This window comes from Passer montanus, unplaced genomic scaffold (assembly GCF_014805655.1).
Source record: "Passer montanus isolate IOZ18808 unplaced genomic scaffold, ASM1480565v1 scaffold2, whole genome shotgun sequence".
Taxonomy (NCBI): Eukaryota; Metazoa; Chordata; class Aves; order Passeriformes; family Passeridae; genus Passer; species Passer montanus.
In genome coordinates, this window is record NW_024366591.1 from 29,337,273 (window position 1) to 29,356,353 (window position 19,081).

The following is a 19,081-nucleotide window of genomic DNA, read 5'->3' on the forward strand; positions in this document are numbered from 1 at the left end:
TTACCGACAGCTGCAACGCTGGATGCGTCCGGATGCCTTTTAAGTGCCAAGGGGAGTGACGAAGGTGGGATGGCATGTGAGCAGATGAAATACATGGCAGCTTCTCCCCCGACGGCAAGTTTAATTATTTGCAGTGTTGTATACACAAGAAAAAACTACACAGAGATATTGGGAAATCATTCACTGTGATTCCTGTCGGGTGGATTATGAAAAACACTCGCTCTTGCTGGTCCATGGCAGAACAAGGTCTTAAAATATTCAGAACCTGCTTACGCCTTTGTCACAGATGGGAGAAAAAACAAGGTAGAATATATTTCAAAGACAGAGAACATGAATACATCAAGAGAGCAAAACCAGAGGTGCTTTGCTGTATGAACTGAGATATCCAACAGAAGTGAACCAAAACAAACTTTAAGGCAAAGAAACACCTTCCTCTGTGTAGTTTCATTCCAGAGAACTTTCTAACACATCCCTTCTTGTCCTTTCTGCATTTAAAGCTCATTGGAACAGATTTTTCTGTCTGTTCAGTACTCAACCAACAAACAGCTGCACTTCATTAGTATCAGTTTTCCTAAATCCCTCTGCCCCAGGATCCAGAAGCTTATAGGAGATTTTTGAGTGTGAAGATGTGAAATGCTTTAACTCACTAGGCATAGTTCAAAGCCATAAGTCAGAAATAAATCTTATCAGTGATCCTACAATCTGTGAAGCTACAGAAAAAGAAGATGCAGACAGGTAATCTTCCTGAAGCTGCACTTTAAGGGTTAAATACAACTGAGAAATGACAAGCATGAGCAAGGTTGTCTGGCAAGCCCTGATGGACTTGCTTAAGCTGATGTCTTGTGACTGTCAATAGTTTTTCTGCTTGAATATGAACCTGGCTCCATTCTGGATTAATTTCTCTCTGCTGCTACTAACTTCAGCACTCCTGTGCACGAGGTCTACACGAGGACTGGTAGTTTTGAATTGCAGCAGCAGGAAGAGCTGCCAGCCCAAATCCCAGCTGTGCTAGAGAAACCATGTACTGCCTTTTCTGAATGGCTCAGGGGCAGTCCTGAAGCCTATTCTGTCTTGGATGTTGCAAATGTAATGCTTGTTCATGCAAAAAGATTCTTCCTCTCTGTGTTTATGTAATGCTGGCTGCCCTATTCTTACAGCATACACACCTAATTATGAAGATTGTAATACATCATGTGATGCAATGAGGACAGGAAATGACATGTTTTTCAAAGCACATTTTGTGGCATTCAAGCAGATAACCATATCTTTCCCCTGCACAGTGGGCATAAATAAGTATATTTTATAGAAAATAAAACCAGAGATAGTTGTTGCCTTGCTACTGACCTAGTACCTATATTTGAAAGCCTGAGTCAAACACACAAAAAAAGCTCTGTAAATTACACAAGAAAAGAAAACATTATGACTTGCCTCACAGGGGGAGTTCCTCAAAGGAGCTGGAAATGTCGTGCTGGTCATGACAGTCTTTGCTACTGCTGGTGCCTTGCTGGTGTTAAGGAGGAGTGCACAACCTGGATGGAAGAGAAGGAAGAAGGTCAAACTGCAGCACTCACCTTTGGGTTTCAGGATTTGTGAAACTTGCCCCAAGCCTTTGTTAGCTGGCTCCTACCACGGTGGAATTCCAGGGAGCAGAAGGCTTTTTCCATTTCTTAGGGATGCAGCTTCCCCTACCTAACAAACATACTCAGTAACCACATGAGCCTATCCACCTTCCCCCCACTGCTACCTTCTGTTGCTCTATAACTTTAAACTCATCCTCCTTGAAAGGCAAATAATAAAGTGTATCTTTTATGAACGAAAAGTAACTTGGAAGAAAAGAATTTATCTTGACCAAAACCAAATAAAAATACAGCTACAGCTCTTTGCTGCTTGAATAATTTCTGTAAACACGAGGAACAAGGGCAGTATTGGGTTTTCTCTCAGCAGCTTAAGCCTTCAACTGTTTGTACGAGAAGGATTAGATACTGGCATTTAGGTAGGAGAACCAAGTACATAGTAATTGTACATAAAAGGGCAACTCAAGGGATCTTTGCAACTCATGAAGCAAAGACAAGAAAAATTAGGATGTGAGCAGGGGAAAAAACTAGCAGTACAGAAAAATAGAGAAAATAAATAGGAAAATCAGAAAGAAAGAAACAGATCAGTATGGTAGAGGGTCAGACAGATGAACATTTGGTATAAAATTTTTCATAAGGGGTCATGATCTGTATCTGGTGTCAGTGGTGGAGACTGAGGTACCTCTTTGTATCCCCAAGACAAAAAGGGAGCAGGACAGTCTTTTGCTCAAAGCACTCAGGGTGGAAAGATGGTATTTGAAAGTAGAAGTCTGTGATATGCTTCACTGGTAAACCTGCCTTGTGTTTCATTCCCTCTCCTCACCATGTGTGTATCATTTCTGCTCTCTGCTGCTTGTGCTCTACACTTACTGTTTACTCTCACAAACCTTCTATGGAAGGGAAGCGCTTGTGCTCCAGGCTTCCGATCCGCCATGGAGAAGGATGGGACGCAGAGGAGCCTGGCGTCCAGCCACAATCCCCTTCTTCGAACGAGCAGTAAAAGCCAGAGGGAAGCTTTCCTGCAAGAGGGAAAGGCACACAGACAGAAGAAGGCAGTGAGCTGAGGAGGAGGCTCCTGGGCTCACACAGGAGCTGCAGTGACTGTTCCAAACAGGGCACTCCCAGCTCCTCAATCCTTTCGCGTGGAATCGCGCACGTGCCTGACCACGGGGAGGGAGGAGCAGAGGGCAGCAACCCCCAGATCGTGGCTAAGTGACTCCCCACACACCTTGACAAAACTCAGCGAGAGGACACATCTCACTACACACCATGGGGTCTCCTAAATGCCTGGGCTCTCACTCTGCAGGTATCAGCTCGCTCAAGGTCACATCTTGGAGATGCTTCTGCAGCCCCACAGGGGGAAATCTGGGAGAGGGATAAATTCTCTACAAGATTCCCTCCCTTACAGTCCAGGTTTCTACACAGCCCAGCTGAGCAACATGATCTCTTCTCTCTGTGAGCACTGATGTGGCCTCAGGTAAAACACTGAATCCTTTTGTGCCTCACTTTTTTCACCTGTGAGTCTCTTCCGTGAGATGATAGTTTATTTTAATCCATACTTCCAGGCTTTGAAGCCCACTCATTCTGTCTCTAGTTTAGGATTTCACTTCCAGCTCCAAACAATAAGAGCTCTATTAGCTTTTTGCCTTGAAATTTGCCAGTTTTATAGCAATAGTAGTCCCATTCAAAGCAGAAGGTTATCTCATGCCTTCTATTTATTAATCTACCTACAGCTCCAAGTTCTGCTTACAGGGGGTGCAAAGTATTGCTCCTTTTGCTCCAAGAAAGGAGAATGACACATGAAATCTGTTAAAAATTGAAAGATAAAAATGAAATTTCATGTGCAAACACATATCCAGGATATTTTTTTTTTATTTTTAGCTGCTTGATAAAATCAGAATAAAAATTTCTTCACCTTTTGCTCCAAGAAAGGAGAATGACACATGAAATCTGTTAAAAATTGATTTTTTTTTTTAACTGCTTGATAAAATCAGAATAAAAATTTATTCATTTACAAGCAGTAGGATAGACCACGAACTTCTAAAGCAAGAGAATCTTCTGGTCAAATGATACCAGTAATTTCATTAACTCCTCTATGAGAAGAAGAGGCTCTTGAACACATAATTTGTTGTGATTATTCATTTTTTTTTCCCCTTAAATTATATATCTACAGAAAGGCTGTCAGACAATGAGGCACCAGTATTCAAGCTTCAGATAATTCAAAATGTTTAAGTACCAGCAGATCCCTCTAGCTGAGATTTCAGATCTATAAAATACCTGCTCAGGTATTTTATAGATCTGAAATATAATACAGGATCCAAACTTTGACTCACACACCTCAAAAGGCAATTGACTGTCATTGGCACATGCAGGTGGTTCCTTGGTGTACCCAGAGAAAACAGCTGTGGAACACCACAAATGCAGCATCTAGACCACAAACATTTGATTTTATGAGACCCTGAATCACAACTCACTTGTCAGAGGAAAGTGAAACAAATCCTCTATCTGTATCTTTTCAGGAGGGCTAGTTTTAGACCTGGAACCTGACATTGAAGAAAGAGCCACATTTTAGTGGTATTTTGGGCAACCATCTAAACCTGTTATGAAAAAATCAAAACCTGCACTGAAGTTAGGGCTTTTTCAAGTTTTTCCTTTTAAAAACCTCTAAATTCATTCAGCCCTAGTCTTTAAATGTGAAGCTGTTAAGCAGAGAGTTACTTCCCTGTGTTTCACCCCTCTGCAGAACTTGATTATATTTCATTGCGCAGCCTGAGGCTGGGATACAAAGAAAATGACAAATTATAATGTGCCCTGAATTCCCACAGAAACAGCTTGGCTCGGTGTCCAACTGAATTCATGTCATGGCCATTTGCTATCTAGGATGATGTAAACAAGTCAGAGCAGCAGGAGGAGTCATCTAAGTAGCAATCCCTGCCTGAAGGCCAGGAAAAGCTCACTGTCGATGAACGAGTAAGGGCATAAATAAAAAGCTATTACTTTCACAGAATATTTCATTCCCTTTCCCCAAATTAATGTTTTATGAGTTTTCAGATGTCTCATGCCCTGGGTGCATTTTCTTTGCTGCTCTTTCTTACCTTGAATATGTACAGCACCTGTGATTCCATGTGTTGGCACTCCACAGAGACCTCTTTGGGTACCACTTCTCTCCAGCCTGTACTTCTCCATTTCATGTGTTTGTGACTCAAACTCACATTAGCACAGACACTGCACTGATGAGGGGAAGCTGCTCTGGCTTTATTGGAAAATCATGGAAATTAGAGGGCAGGAATTACTTCTACTGAAACCTGCCATTTTGGATATTAATGCCAGTGACAGAAACCTCAGAAGATTTAGGCCTTAGTAAGATTAACATACAACTTGTAGGTATGAGATGGAGAACAGAGTAGTCCAGTGAAACTGAAGCACCCTGAGAATGCAAGAGTCTCTCCTTTTATGTGGGTGGGCAAGCAGGGAAAAGCTGTTGGATGCTAAACTTGTTCTTTACCCTTCAGAATTAAATACCTTTTAAGAAAAATCTAAATAAGTTCTTTTTCTTTTGCCAGATTTTTCATCCATTAATAGTAGAGAATTAGTAACTGATACAATTTATGAAGCAGATGAAGTCATCTCTTGCTTCAAAACTAGGTGTAAGTTAACCAGATACTAAAGTTTAAACTTCTGGGTGAAATTCCAAACTGGTATTATAAAGAAAAAAATCATTAAAGACCACTCTATGTATGGACCTTTACCAAGTTTAGGAGGAAATTTCAGAAGCCAAACAGATCAGCTACTCAATTTAAAGAATCACATGAATCTTAAACATGAGTTTGTTTCAATTATTCTTCTATGCTAGCAAAGTTGGCCAGACAATTTCTACCAGGAATGAAGCATAAAAAGAGAAAATACTTTTCAACAGCCAGCAGAGTTATCCTTTAATGGCAGATGGCTTTGCTGAGCTCAAAACTGCCAGAGGTTAGAATTCATTTCTATAAGTACAGCTTTTGATAAAGAAAGAAGCAGAAGGATTAGTGCATGCAAGACAGGAACCTTAAGAGCATAGCATAGCCTGGCAACAGGTGGCTACATCATCATTTTGCTTGCAGGAAGACTCTGCTGGGCTGTATCCAGATAAAAATGAATCCCACGATTTCTTCACACATTTTTGCCTGGAAAGCAAACTGGCCGCTGCAACATTGATTATCAATGCTTTTTTTGATCACTCATCCACATTATCAGAAAATCAAACTTTAAAGGTTCCTGTTCTAGCTGCCATCTGGCCTTTGGACTGATGTGTGCATGCAGTCCTCCCACCACAGGCTGAGCCCCTCCTTTCAGGAACCAGACACTTGTCTTCCTTATCTCACCTGCTGAGGTGCTTCACATCCTTAAATATTCAATGAAGCAGAGTGAAAATTACCCTATAACTGAGTGATTATGAGATTTATTTGAAAGACAAAGAGGACATTACTTCCTGTTCCAGCTAAAATTCATAAAACATGGAAGTGCAACCTCAGGAGAGACTTGGGTAATCATTTTCTTCTGAACTAGACCAGAACTCCAGACCACAAGCTTGGAAACTCTTTATGTAAATAGAAAATATGGGTTCAAATTCACAGAATAACCAGTTCTGGGTTAATTGTAACCTGAGTGATTCTTATAAGTTCTGGGTCTCTAGATAATAAATATACTACTGGCACCTCCATTATTTGAAATGTTACCATTTTTAGAATATATCAATTACTTGCCTAACATGCTTGGACTGATTAGCCAATATTTTCCAAGGATGAATCTTTTTTTCTGAATATGTCACAGAAAGTAAAATAGTTTTGGACTAAATAGATTTACATGCATCCCTTTTCAGTAAAGATTTGGCTTTTGCCCTGACTTGCTGCCCTGCAATGAAAGATCATTTAACCAAAATTCCAGACACTCTTAATTAAAAAGAGAAGTACAAAACTGCTAAAAGAAATTCACCCTTTCTGTAAAACAGAGCTCCACCCATCTATGTTAGTAAATAATTTGAGGTTTTGTGTCTGTCTTGTACCACACAATGTATATTATATGTGTTTACTACAAGAAGAGAAAATTTGTTGGGTTTTTTTGCAGAAAGTTCTATCCATTTGTTGAGTGATTTGGTAAACTACTTATATGGAATTTGTTGCTTAGCATTAACAGATAAATTTGCTGAAGCTTAGGGCACAAGCTGTGAACTTTCACCAGATATGCTGAACTTTCCACTCAGTCAAATATGAGAAAACCCTAGAGCTGGTTCAAGACAGAAGATAAGGGCTTCATTAACAGAAGCTGCAACCTTGGAAATAAGAAACATCCTACCTAGAGGCAAGCAAGGGACACAATGATGAATGGGAAGAGTTCCCAGAGCCTCATATGGGGACAACTGGTCCAAACAGCCACATGAAGGCTGGGGAATTCAGATTGTTTGAGTACAATCAACCAGGGACTTATTCAAGGTTGCTCTTCAGAGGCACCCAGCTCCAGCTATTACACTATTAAAAAAAAGTACTTTTATAGAGGAATATATATTTCATGAATTCAGCAGAAACCTTGGGTCACAGCCTGCCATGGCTGCCACGTGCAGTTTCTGCATCTGGAAAGGCATGAATTTACCAGCAGAGACACCCCACCAGTGCTATCTGAAATAATAATGTGTGTCTGCAGTGTATGCTATGCAAAATCATTTCTAGTGTGGCACTTCCATCAGGCTGGTGAATCTGTGTGTCTGATCCTGAATCAACAAACACGTGCAGCTCATCCCTCTCATCCCTCATCTCCCTCTTTGAAGCTGTCTTTTACTCCTGCAAGGATATCTGATTATGACTCAAACATGCTTTTCTCTAGGGGTCATTCCTCTCTGGTTTTACAATTTCTACACAGACTAATTGGTTGCAAGGCAGAACAAGCACCATGACGTTTCATTGGCCATTAATAAGTAAAGAGATGTTAGCAAACAGCAGGCTGTAGAGAGATCTTTTTCAGCTAAGACAGGAACAAAATTCAAATTATTAGGGAAAAAAAATTAAAATCATAATAAAACCAATCAGTTTTATTGTAAAGCCTGTAAAGCTGAAAGACTGTGAAAGGCAAAAAAACCAACACCTCCTTGAAGCTCAAAGATAGAAACCTTTGATAATGGCATTTTTAAAACATCTCGCCTCAGTTTTGAGCATAGCTCATCTTTTTTCTGACAGCTCTTTTGTCTAAGCACAACCATTTGGGAAACCCTTTTCTCTGCTTGATAAATCTGAATCACTTTTTACCACACTTGCAAAAAGCTGATGAAAATATCCGTGTTGCTCAGGAGTAAAATGACAACTAAAATGCTGAAAGATGACATATGTTTTGTGTTAGGCTGCCACTCAGATATATCTGACACCTCAAACATTAGATCACTTCTCTGTTTTGTGCAAGAAACCTTATGCCAACAATATTCAGCACTGTAAAGAAGCAAAAGCAGAAGGATCAGCCACAGAACTGAGCAGGCTTGTGGGTGGATAAGCAGGCATATCCACAGCCTGGGCTCCTGCTCAGGCAAGCCATGCTTTTTTGTTCCTGGAGTGGAAGACAGAGCTTTTTATACCTTTTGGCTGGAAGTAAGAACTCTCATTTCCAGAACCTATGGGTGAATGCAAGGCATGTGGTCTCCTCAAGCTGGGAGTGCTGCTCTGCTAAACAGCTGGCTAAATATCTTCTGCTTTTTACATTTTCTCACCAACACTCTCAGTACATTCCTTTGCCAACACAGCTGCAAGTGCCATGTTGCCTTGTGGAAAGAGCTACAGATGAATGGAGGGAGAAAAGACAACCAAACCAAGACCTGTGGACAGCACATGCCAGAGAGCCATTGGCTGCTTTTCCACTGGGCTCACCATGCCTACAGGATGGCAGCAAGGGGCAAAAGCAGAGCCACCCTCCTGATATGTGAATACGAACAACAGACCTGCCACCAGTGTACCCAGGCTCTGAAAATACCAGGCAAGCATGTTCCTCCAGGCCTGCCCCATCCCAAGTGATATTTATTTAACATCCATGATCAGTACAACTGCACCTTCTGACCTCTGCCCTTCTCCCTGGGATTACTCCCACAAGGCAGAGCCATTTATGGCACATGGGCACCATGTGTCTGAGCATACAGTTGAGGGTAAATAATGTTTCTCTACTTACAATGAAAGGAAAATGCATTCGACCTTTTTTAAATTATAGAGTAGAACACAACAGAAATGCCATTATGATGTTTTAGAGTTCCATTTTAAATGTCTTAGATGGAAATAAGGTTTCAATATTACTAATATGAAGCATTATTGGTTCTAAGAAGCTGCAAGTCCACAGTGCTGACACCGTTCCTGTGAATTTAATGTCCACTGAGTGGGTCATTAAAGAATATAATTTCAAATTGTAACAATACCTAAAATGATGGAGAAGCTTGTAATTTTAAGCTTTTAACTAGTTTCCTAGATGATCCCAGGTCAAACCAATGTTCTTCACATTGGTTCAAAGTCCGTAACTTTATTTCTTTATTAGCAGAAGTGAAATCTTCTATAAGTTGGATATCACTCACGTTAAGTTCTTGCTAGAAACACAAAACATGTTTTTACATACCAAATCAATCCAGTTCTATTGTAACAGCCCACAGGCTAGATCATCTGTGGCACATACACTTCGAATAATAAACTCTCAATATTTGTTTTTCTTGATATATTTGCCCTGTAGACAACGATACAGCTGACAATCCACCACTCCTAACTATTTGCAGGCTGACAGATGGGAGGATGCTGGAGGTGGAATGTACAGAGGTATAGAAAAATGATAAGGCACCTTCAAGACGGTCAAAGGAAGGTCCTAAACTGTCCGAGTTCCACAGCACATTTTTGAAAGTACTCAGGCACAGCAAGTTCTTGGAAAACTCGGGCTGCTATCTATCTTCTGCTGTATGTTATTGGACTATTGACTCCTGAAGAGAGGGTAGAAATCCAGAGGAATTACAAAGACACAGGAGGTGGTCAAAGACAAGCTACTGGCTCTACTCATTTTTCATCTTAGAAGTTTTCTCCTTCCTCTCTCCCCCTGCCACATGCTGCACTACATTTTGATTAAAGGCTCTAACCAACTACACATTTCATAATTCTGTAAGGCACCTAGCTATTTCAGGCTATACTTCCTTTGCATTTTTGATCAGGACACTGGAAGGGATGAAGCACCGAGAGCATGTTAAGAAGCTGCTGCAGAACTGATGTAGGTGAGCCCAGAAATATCAAATAGTGCACTCCAGGCAGGCATCCAGGAAATGGCATCTGCTATGGGGGATACAGGTCTTTTGATAGCACCAAATGAGTCTGTTAGTGAAGTCTCAGACATTAAAGTTCAAACCAATCAATGCTTCTGGAAAAGGATGGTACAACCTGGGAGTTAGGATTTACTCACTGCACATATCTCCCTCATCTTCTCCCTCAGCACAGTCCTGGATGAAGTCACACGCCTGCCCCAGCCTGATCACTGTTCCATTCCAGCAGCTGAAGGAGCCCTCCAGAGCCATTTTTGAGAGAGCGGCAGATCCTAGAGAAAAAGAAGAAAAACAACAAAAGCACTTCAGATAACCAAATTACCTTTCTTTCAACCAATGGGTTACAGCATACTGCATAACACTGAAGAGACGAAATCTTCTCAATTCGTTCTCAATTCAATACTTACTTGATAATTTTTTGACCTATTTAATCTTGTCAAATGTCTAATAGTCCACCTAATAGAGAATTTCAGTTCCTCAGGCCTTTCAGGTGCTATAATATGGAAGGCAGCTTTGATCTCTGGAGGGCTTAAATCCTGCATCCTGCTCTGGTATTTCTCAAGAACAATGCAATACACGTGATAGGTTTTTAATTGTGTGTGAATTTACTGCTGCACTGACAGTCCTGAAAGCTGATATCCTCTCTGTCTAGCTCAGGAGTAAACATGGCTACAGGACTTAAAAAGAGCACAAGCTTTCATCATGCTCTTTTGGCAACATGCATTGCCTTTGCTTTGGATGAGTTGTGTTGTCATAGTCTCTGCAGGGGAGAAAACAGTTCAGCCTCTTCTGGTAATTTTTTTTCTCTTCTATGCCTACTCCTGCTCCTGCACTTCCATGAGCTCACACGGACTACATCCACCAAGAGACAGAAGGCACCAGTTCATTTTACCTGTGCTAAGCAGCAAAAGACATCCAGCAATGTGCAAAGGAGACAGCTCTTATGAAATGAGGTCATCACACATTACAATTAGAGGTCAATATCATCCACTCAGAAATGACCCTGAGCAATTTTCTCTAAGAACCATCCTTTTCTGGAGGTACTTGATTCCCTTGATGGCTGAGAAGTCAGATATCAAGTAGCCTGACAGGTATCACTTTCCTTACTGAAGGAATTCTCTCATCCCAAGTTCTTTGAGATGATACTTAGGACAAGGCCTTCCTTTTTTTTTTAAATCTTTCTTTTTAAAGAGGCCCAAGCTCTAGATCAGACACATGAAGGAGGCAGGAATTATTTCAGTAACATCCTGGAGTCAGCATGTGTGGAGGAATCTAAACTTGAGAAACACCAGTTCCTTCCACAAAAATCTGACAGTGGATGCAGTTCACTGACACCTTCCTGAGTGTGCCAAGACATGCTTCCAGTCACTGCTGGAAGACAAGCCTGGAAGAACAAAGAGATCTGTGCTGTGAATTCCCCACTGCAGCAATAACTGCCCTGTCTCATATTAAATGGATAAATGCTCCAGATTAAACCAAGGCCTCTGGGCAGAGGGAGCCATTGTTTGCCTAACTCATCTGTGCTCACTAAACAGTGCAGCTACATCATGTTCTCTGGTACTACAGGGAGTTGGAAATCACTGGCGATTCAATTAGATATGCACTTGATATTTTTATTTATATTGCCTGCCAAAACTAAAAATTAATGAAGCATGTAGGAAAACAACCACTATTTCTCTTCCAGCTTATTTTATGGTGCAAATCATTCAGGAGTGGGGGGAATACATGCCAAACTTTATTAATAAAGGACGATATATCCTCAAAAAGGTGCTCTGTGTTATTGTCAGGTCGATTTTTTCCCTTCCTTAGACCAATTCTGGCTTGTCACATACAGGCTGCACAATGCCCTTGTATTCCGGTCTGGGTCAAGGCATGACTACAGAGGAAAAGCTTTGCAGGAAAAATAGACTAAGTAACTTGTAGCTGGCTGCTGACAATTTCTGTGGGCTCTTTGATGAGGGTTTAAGGAAGTGAGACGGCATCTTCCTTGGCTTTGCTGAACTTCCTACAAAAAATGCACCCTCAGAGACACCACTGAGAGCCTTCCCTATGTGCACTGTGCAAAACTTCTCAAGTGAGAAGTGCACTGTTTAGTGACCTGAGCCCCAAGCCAGACACTTGGGGCTCAGGTCATGTGCAAATAGGCATCTTCCTTGGCTTTGCTGAACTTCCTACAAAAAATGCACCCTCAGAGACACTGCTGAGAGCCTTCCCTCTGTGTGGTGCAAAACTTCTCAAGTGCCACAAGCTAGACTCTTGGGGCTCAGGTCATGTGCAAATGGGCACTACAAAGCTGTGAGAAGGGACTCTGGTAACTCAGTAGGTGATCCCTTCTCCTAGGGGTATGCAGGGAGCCTGAATATCACCCTGTTGTTGGAAGTACCACCCAAAGCAAAGAAAAGTTAGGAGACATGTCCCAGAGCACTTCCATGAGTCAGCAACATCATGACACTCTTAAAAGATCCTGAAGTTCTACTGAAATTCAGAAGTACTCTTATCTCTCTGAATTAGCCCACAGATGGTTTTGAAGCCCATGTTTAGCACCAGCTTTCATGTCCCTCTCAGTTTATCTGCAATCTTTTCAGCAATGTCCGTGTTTTACTTCAGCAGCTGCAGAGACACACAAGGATTCAGAAGAGTGGTAATTGTAGGCAATGGGGTTGTTCTGTTTACTCAATTAATTATAACTTTTTAGAGGCACTCACTTTTCCAAGCACACAACTGCATTAACACTAATTATAATGGAACCAAGGCATTCAAGAGAACCTACTTGTCTTCCCAGGTGTTTTTTGTTGCAGCCTAGGGGCACAAATCTCCCAAAGCCAACTGACTGTAGTATTTGAAATATGTCAGTTGCAACTGGGAATCAGGCAATTCCAGGAGCTATTCCTCCAAAACAAAGCAGCAGATTTACATGCTCATTCATCTCTGTGGAGACGGGGCTTGAATTAGCTCAGATTTGCATTAGACCAATATATACGTGCTCCTTGTATAGGTTAGAGAACACAAATAGCAAAGCTGCAGCCCAGGGAATGGCTGGGCTCTCTTACAGTGCATGATTTATTCCCATCTTGTTTGCTTGCTTACTGTGAGCACAAAGGCAAAATGAACTGGAGAAAAGAGACGATTAACTAGTAAAATAAACAGATAACCAAAAAAAGCCCAAATACAAATAATCCTTTTAATGGGCCACTTCATGCAGATGTTTGCATCCAAGCTCAAGGAAACTCAAATTTTAATTAAAATACTTTGCAAGAAAAACAGACGTTTGATCTTTTCAGTTCCCAGACCCAATTACTCCTGGCAAAGTGAACCAATATGACCTGGATCGCTGAAGTGGCCTCAACTCACACACAGAAGATGTGTTAGGAAAGGAAAATGAATAGTATCAAATAAGTATCAGAGTAAAATTTGTGGGAGACATCCTTTATATTTACAGCAGTGTTTATGTAGCCAGTGGCATCCATAAATTACAGCAGTAATTAAGCTGTACCACGGCTGGCTTGGAGGCTTATAAATCATTATTTAAACAGCATTAAATAAATGGCATTTCAGGCTCTAAACTGAAAGTAGAAAAGCAGAAACAACTCACTGGGGAACAAGAGCTGACTTTGTACCTCACAGGTCCTGCTTCTCAACACACTCCAGCCCTGGCAGTGTTCAAATCCAGTACCAGACCCTGGACTGAAAGGACAGCCAGGAATCTTTACTACCCATGCTTTTGGACTTGCTTTCCATTTCCTCTACCAGGATGGAAAGAGGAAAATCATGTGGCTTAGCTTATGCAGGATCAGCAGCTTTCTGCTCGCACTGTGGGACCCAAGGGGATGTATTACAATTCTCAACAGATTTTCTCTGACCTGGGTTTCCTCTTCTCTGCTTCCCTGTCCCTTGACCAGCTGAGAAATCACAGTGTGTTGGCAAGCTCTGGTGAGTCTGTCTCTGAGGAACCTGGCCAGAAAGATCTTGGTGTTTGATCACTGCAAAAGGGGAAACTTCGCCTTCCTGCCACCACACTTGGCCAGGTGGAATGGAGAAGAAATTCTTGAAGGCATCCGTAAAAATATATCTTATCTGGCAAACAGGCTATGCTGCTAATTATCATGTAGGGTTTAATGAATCTGAACATAATTATACCTTCACATGCTACATTCAACTTCTTAGAGCATATTTTTTAATTCTACCAAAAGGTTTTGGGACAAACACAGTCAGGTGAAGCACTGCTGCTGAGCACACATTAAAACAAAAGAGCTTAATAGGACAGTACTTGGTTGCTGTTTAAAACTTATCTTGTTTGTACTCTGCAAAAATTCCAAAGACCTGGAATAAATGTACAGCCTTGTCACATTTTACCAGTGAACAGCTTCTCTCTGGGCTATCCTTGAGGAGTACATAGTTGAGTTGTACACAGTTGTATGAGTTTATTTCAGTGGTTCTCAAGGCAAGACCCTATATGCCCACAATGTGAAAAATTTCCATTTTTAATAGCATATATGTAGCAAAAAATATCTACCCATGGAAATCCACCTTGTTTATCTAACCATATGTGTTTATCTCTCAGAACAGAAAGTTTCCTACTATTTGATTACATCTCTAAAAAAATGTTTTCCAATGGGCTAGTGCTGCAGCTTAGTGCCTCCACCAAATGTCACTAAAAATCTGGGATTGTACAACCTTGATGACGTGTGTCTGTCACAAGTATTTGTCATTAACTTCTCAATTCCTCCTGTCCCTCCTTTGGCTTGAGTTCAAAGCTTTCACTCAGATATTTACAAAAACATTACTTGGGTGATTGAAAGGTTGTGTGAAACAGAAGAGCTGCTGTCTAGCTATAAAAGGATAGTGAGAACTTGGGGGAGTTTCTGATTATTGATTTTTCCATGACTTGCCATTTCTGATGGCCACATATTTCCTCACTCTTTATCTCCAGTCCTCCAGCAGCACAGACATTCAGAGGCTGTTGGCTCGCTTTGTGCTGAGGATAGCCATATTACAGGACAAAGTAAATTTGATATTTATGCAAGTTACTAATACCCACGCTTTCACCATTAGATAAGTTGGAAGCTGTGAAATAAAGGAGGAAAGAAAGTGAGCAAATTGAAAGATAAATTCATGTTTGAGGGGAGCAAAGCAATCCTTGGCAAATGGCCATTGAACTCCACATGATACAGGGCAGATCACATAAATCACAACTTTCACAGGAAGCTACACTGCTCTCATTTTCCAGCCACCCACCCCAGGACACCTGTATACAGATCAGCAAGGAACCCGAGTAGCTGCAGCTGCAAATGAGACCAGTGAGAGACATACTTGGAAAACACATTGTCCTCAAAAATACTTTGAAAAAAAGACTGGATTCCATGTTTCTCACACCAGGCAGTCAAAGTTGGTCAACACTTCATAATTCTTGTCTTTAATATTTGTAACAGCATTGTTACGGTTACTGTCATTGCCTAAGGATGCTTTTGTAGGAGGAAGTGTTCTCTTTTTTATTAGACTGCCTGCTACAGGCAGAAAAAAACAGCCTGTAAATGCCTGAAAGCTCACCCATTTTTCCAGTTACATAAACTGCCTTTAATCTTCTTACTTCACTTCCTAAACATAAATGGGAATAAACTCGTCACAAGAGCTCTGTGATGTTCATTTCATTAATGTTTGTAAGGAACTGAGATGCTATGATAACAGGCATAAAAAAACCTGTAAGGAAATTATTTACTCTGTTTTCACAGTGCAGCTTGAATAATTTACTGTATAAAATGAACACACCTTTGATGAAGGCAGGACAGAGGGCAGCAAATAACTTCCCATTGAGAGAGCACCCCCTGCCCTGCAGACTAAGGGTGCAGCATTCCCACTGTGAGCTACTACAAGAAGAGAAAACTTGCTCATTAGAGCCACGTAGAGACAGAATTTTCATCTCAAAGACAATGTCAACATTTCAAAATGTATCTAAAGAGAAAATAAAAATGGCCAAAGTTCTCACAGACCAAAAAATCAAATAAATTCTAGGTTAGAAAACTGACTTTAGAGGTTTCAACACATGAATAATGCTGTCATAAACCCCAAAAATTCAAAAACACTTGAATTAAGACAAAAATAAAATGCTGGGCAGGAAACTCAAGAGGGAACGTACTGATTTGGAACATACTCATGCCAATAATTCAGCCAGCTCAGTTCTAATGTGCCTTCCCTCTCTGCTGCTTCAAAGTAGGGATGCTGTGTTTAGTACACAAATTTTAAACATCTGCTCCTTCAGCATTGCCTAATGCCAGCAAGATTGCTTACACAGAAAAGAGCTCTCAGCACACCTGAGGAGCTGGCACTTGCTCACTGCCACATTTTCAGCTGCAAGAACTCTCTCCAGAGTTGTGCAGCATTCAGGCCATCCAGGCCTACTCTGTTCTCTCAGAAATGTTTTCGACCAGGTCTGGTTGCTTTTCCTACCTTTTGACTGAATTATTTTCCAACAATAGTGTTGGTGTGATGTATATTCCCTGAATTTACAGAGAAAAATAGCTTCTTTTAAAAACTATAATGAAGTAAGAATGTGGAAAGAGGAAGTTAGATGGATTTCACACTTTCTCAATTTTCAATTAGGAAAGTTGGCTGAGGTCATAATAGTTCCTGAGACAACAAAAAATTGTTAGGTTCAGTAAATGACATGATAATGTATTCCCCTAGAATGTAATCCTGCACAAAATACAGCTGCTTCTTTTGGGTTTTTTTGCTAGGGCTCATGGTAACATACCTATTTTTCTGGTGATTTGTTACCATTCAATAAGAAGCTCCAACTGCACATCCAAAAATTAACAGTAAACAAGTAAACAGCAGCAGTGAACTTTATAATGAAAGAGTGATTTTCCATCCTACAATGATACCTACATATTCTGTGGCATCTACTGAATTGAAAAGGGCCAAAAGAGATGGAGAATACTTACTGTACAAAATACTGTGCATACATAGTCATTGGATCTTTTTTAAATTTCATGTAACACAGCAGATCTTAAGGCTTTCATCCATAAATATGAATATTTCAACTTAGAATAAGCCAGTGGGATAGAGTAATTTTATTAAAATCCCAAATCTCGTTTCTTTTGGTTGCTTTCCATTGCCCTTGTTTCAATATCAGGCTGCATTTACTGTTTGTTTCTCTTTTCTCTCAGATGCAATTGCATCTTTCTAGGTACCGCTGCATTTTTGTGAGATTAAAAAACACCAACAAAAAACCCTCTCCCCTAGGTTTCATGTTTCTCCTAAAATAAGTGAATACTATATATTTGTAACAGTAATCAGCTGGTTAAAAGAAAAAACCCAAAAATCCCCACAAAAAGAAAGCCAAAAAAACACCTTGCTGTGACCTCCTGTAAATTTTTCAAAATTCATACCTTGTAGAGGGAAAATAAAAAGGTCCAACTTGTATTATTAGCTCTGCTCTTCCCATCAGACTTTTCTGGGTCTGAATAGGCTTGGAGAACAGCTCTTACCAGGGAACAATCTTTTCCATGGGAAACACCAGCAGACTGATTGCTGCCTCACTGAAAGATGAATGCTGCCTGCCACACACGGCGGGCGCTGACAAAACCATGAGGTGGTTGAGATCTCCCAGCTTATTTACAGGCAACAGAAGCACATTTAGCACAGGTCCTACCTCAGCATCAGACACTTGACTGAATGTGAAATGAAACAAGGCTGCTGGAGAAAAGACATGAAAATTGTGCTTCCAAACCTCATGTGTGCCTCTTGGGGAAACTGTAAGAGCTGATTAGGTAGGAAATACATGTAATTTTCCACCTTTTTCTTCTTAGGAGGCGTAGTTCAAATCCATTTTCAATTATTAAAGTAAGCGTTATCTTTGCCTCTTCCAGTTCTGCAGTTCCAAGCACAACCAACACTGACACTATACACAGCTTTTTTTTTCAATTCTTGGTTCTTAAAACAGCCCAGCAAGAAGACCACGAACATCAATAACATTTTAAAGATGAGCAAACTGATGTACTTGTCAACCAATTTTAATCACCTAAAATGAGCCTGTAAATTGCCCAAACCAGACAATCCCTCTGACTCCTGCTGCTTCCTGTACCAGTTGGACTGAAGATGAGGATTCAAGGAAAAAGAAGAGACTGCAGAAAATCCCTCTGACTCCTGCTGCTTCCTGTACCAGTTGGACTGAAGATGCCTGGATTCAAGGAAAAAGAAGAGACTGCAGATTATTTTCATAGCTCATCAAGAGCTGATTCCACACAGGTAAGATATAATCTCTCCCTTAACCCTGCAATAGCAGCATCTCAGCAAGCTCTCTTTCAGCATTGCCAATCCATTTAACAAGAGAGGTATATTCATATGCCTGGTCATGAAAAACACAAATAAAAGGACGAGACTTAACTGTACTCAAACAGCATTTTAGATAGGAATGAGATTTTTCATTCCTAAAATGCAATTCTCTTTCTGCAAGTGTTTTAAGTAGTCTCTCTGCCTTAGCTGTCAGCAGTATTAAGGCTTTTGGCCTTAGTACAGATGGGTTGCTGGGGGTGGTGGGTGGAATATCACAAATCAGCATGGCCCTGAGCATTCACACGTGGTGCCTCCCAGCAGAGTGCAGGGACTCATCCCCACACCACAGCCACTCCCTTACTGTGCAAAGCAGTGGCCTCACAGTAGAAGAGCAATTGTTGCTCCAGGTAGAAGCTGAAGCTTGCTTGGGGCAGTAAGTTTCCTGTTGTGCCCCTTTCCGCTGTGCCAACTTTTGCAGTTGTGGGAAGGCAACAAGTTGTCATCAAGCAGCCAATTTCCACTTTGAAAAGTGAGCAATGCTACCTCAAACCCACAAAAAATGGGCAATGAAATTGCACCTAAACACCTGCTGTGAGGCAGAGCAGTGCCTGCACACAACAGATTCGCCACAGGGCGGGACTTCATGTGCATGGATGCACTAAAAGCTTCCAGCTTTTAGTTCTGGGCAAGGAAAAGGAAAAGTCTCGATGTCCCCCCATTTCCACACATCGCTGAACACCAGGAAGTCATGGATGCACTGAGTCACGGGTGACTCTTCCAGCTGGATGCACCAACAACTGCCAACATCTCAGCGCTCTGAAGGCAGTCCAGAGGGACAGACAGCCAGCACAGCTCCATGTGCTTGTGTCCCAGGCTGTGCTCTGAGGCCTGGCTACGCTTGAATGATATTATCCCAGGAGCAAAGCTGCTGAAGGTC

General features: G+C 41.1%; 1 protein-coding gene across 1 annotated transcript in view; it reads right to left on the minus strand.

Annotated features, from left to right (window-relative positions):
- Positions 1–19,081, minus strand: part of ALK (ALK receptor tyrosine kinase) — a 226,155-nt gene that overhangs the window by 68,030 nt on the left and 139,044 nt on the right. The window contains exons 5-7 of the mRNA XM_039707697.1: positions 10,014–10,145; positions 2,462–2,593; positions 1,429–1,529 (exon numbers count right to left, since the gene is read on the minus strand). Of these exons, the coding sequence (XP_039563631.1) occupies positions 1,429–1,529; positions 2,462–2,593; positions 10,014–10,145 (365 nt within the window). The remainder of the gene's footprint in view (positions 1–1,428; positions 1,530–2,461; positions 2,594–10,013; positions 10,146–19,081) is intronic.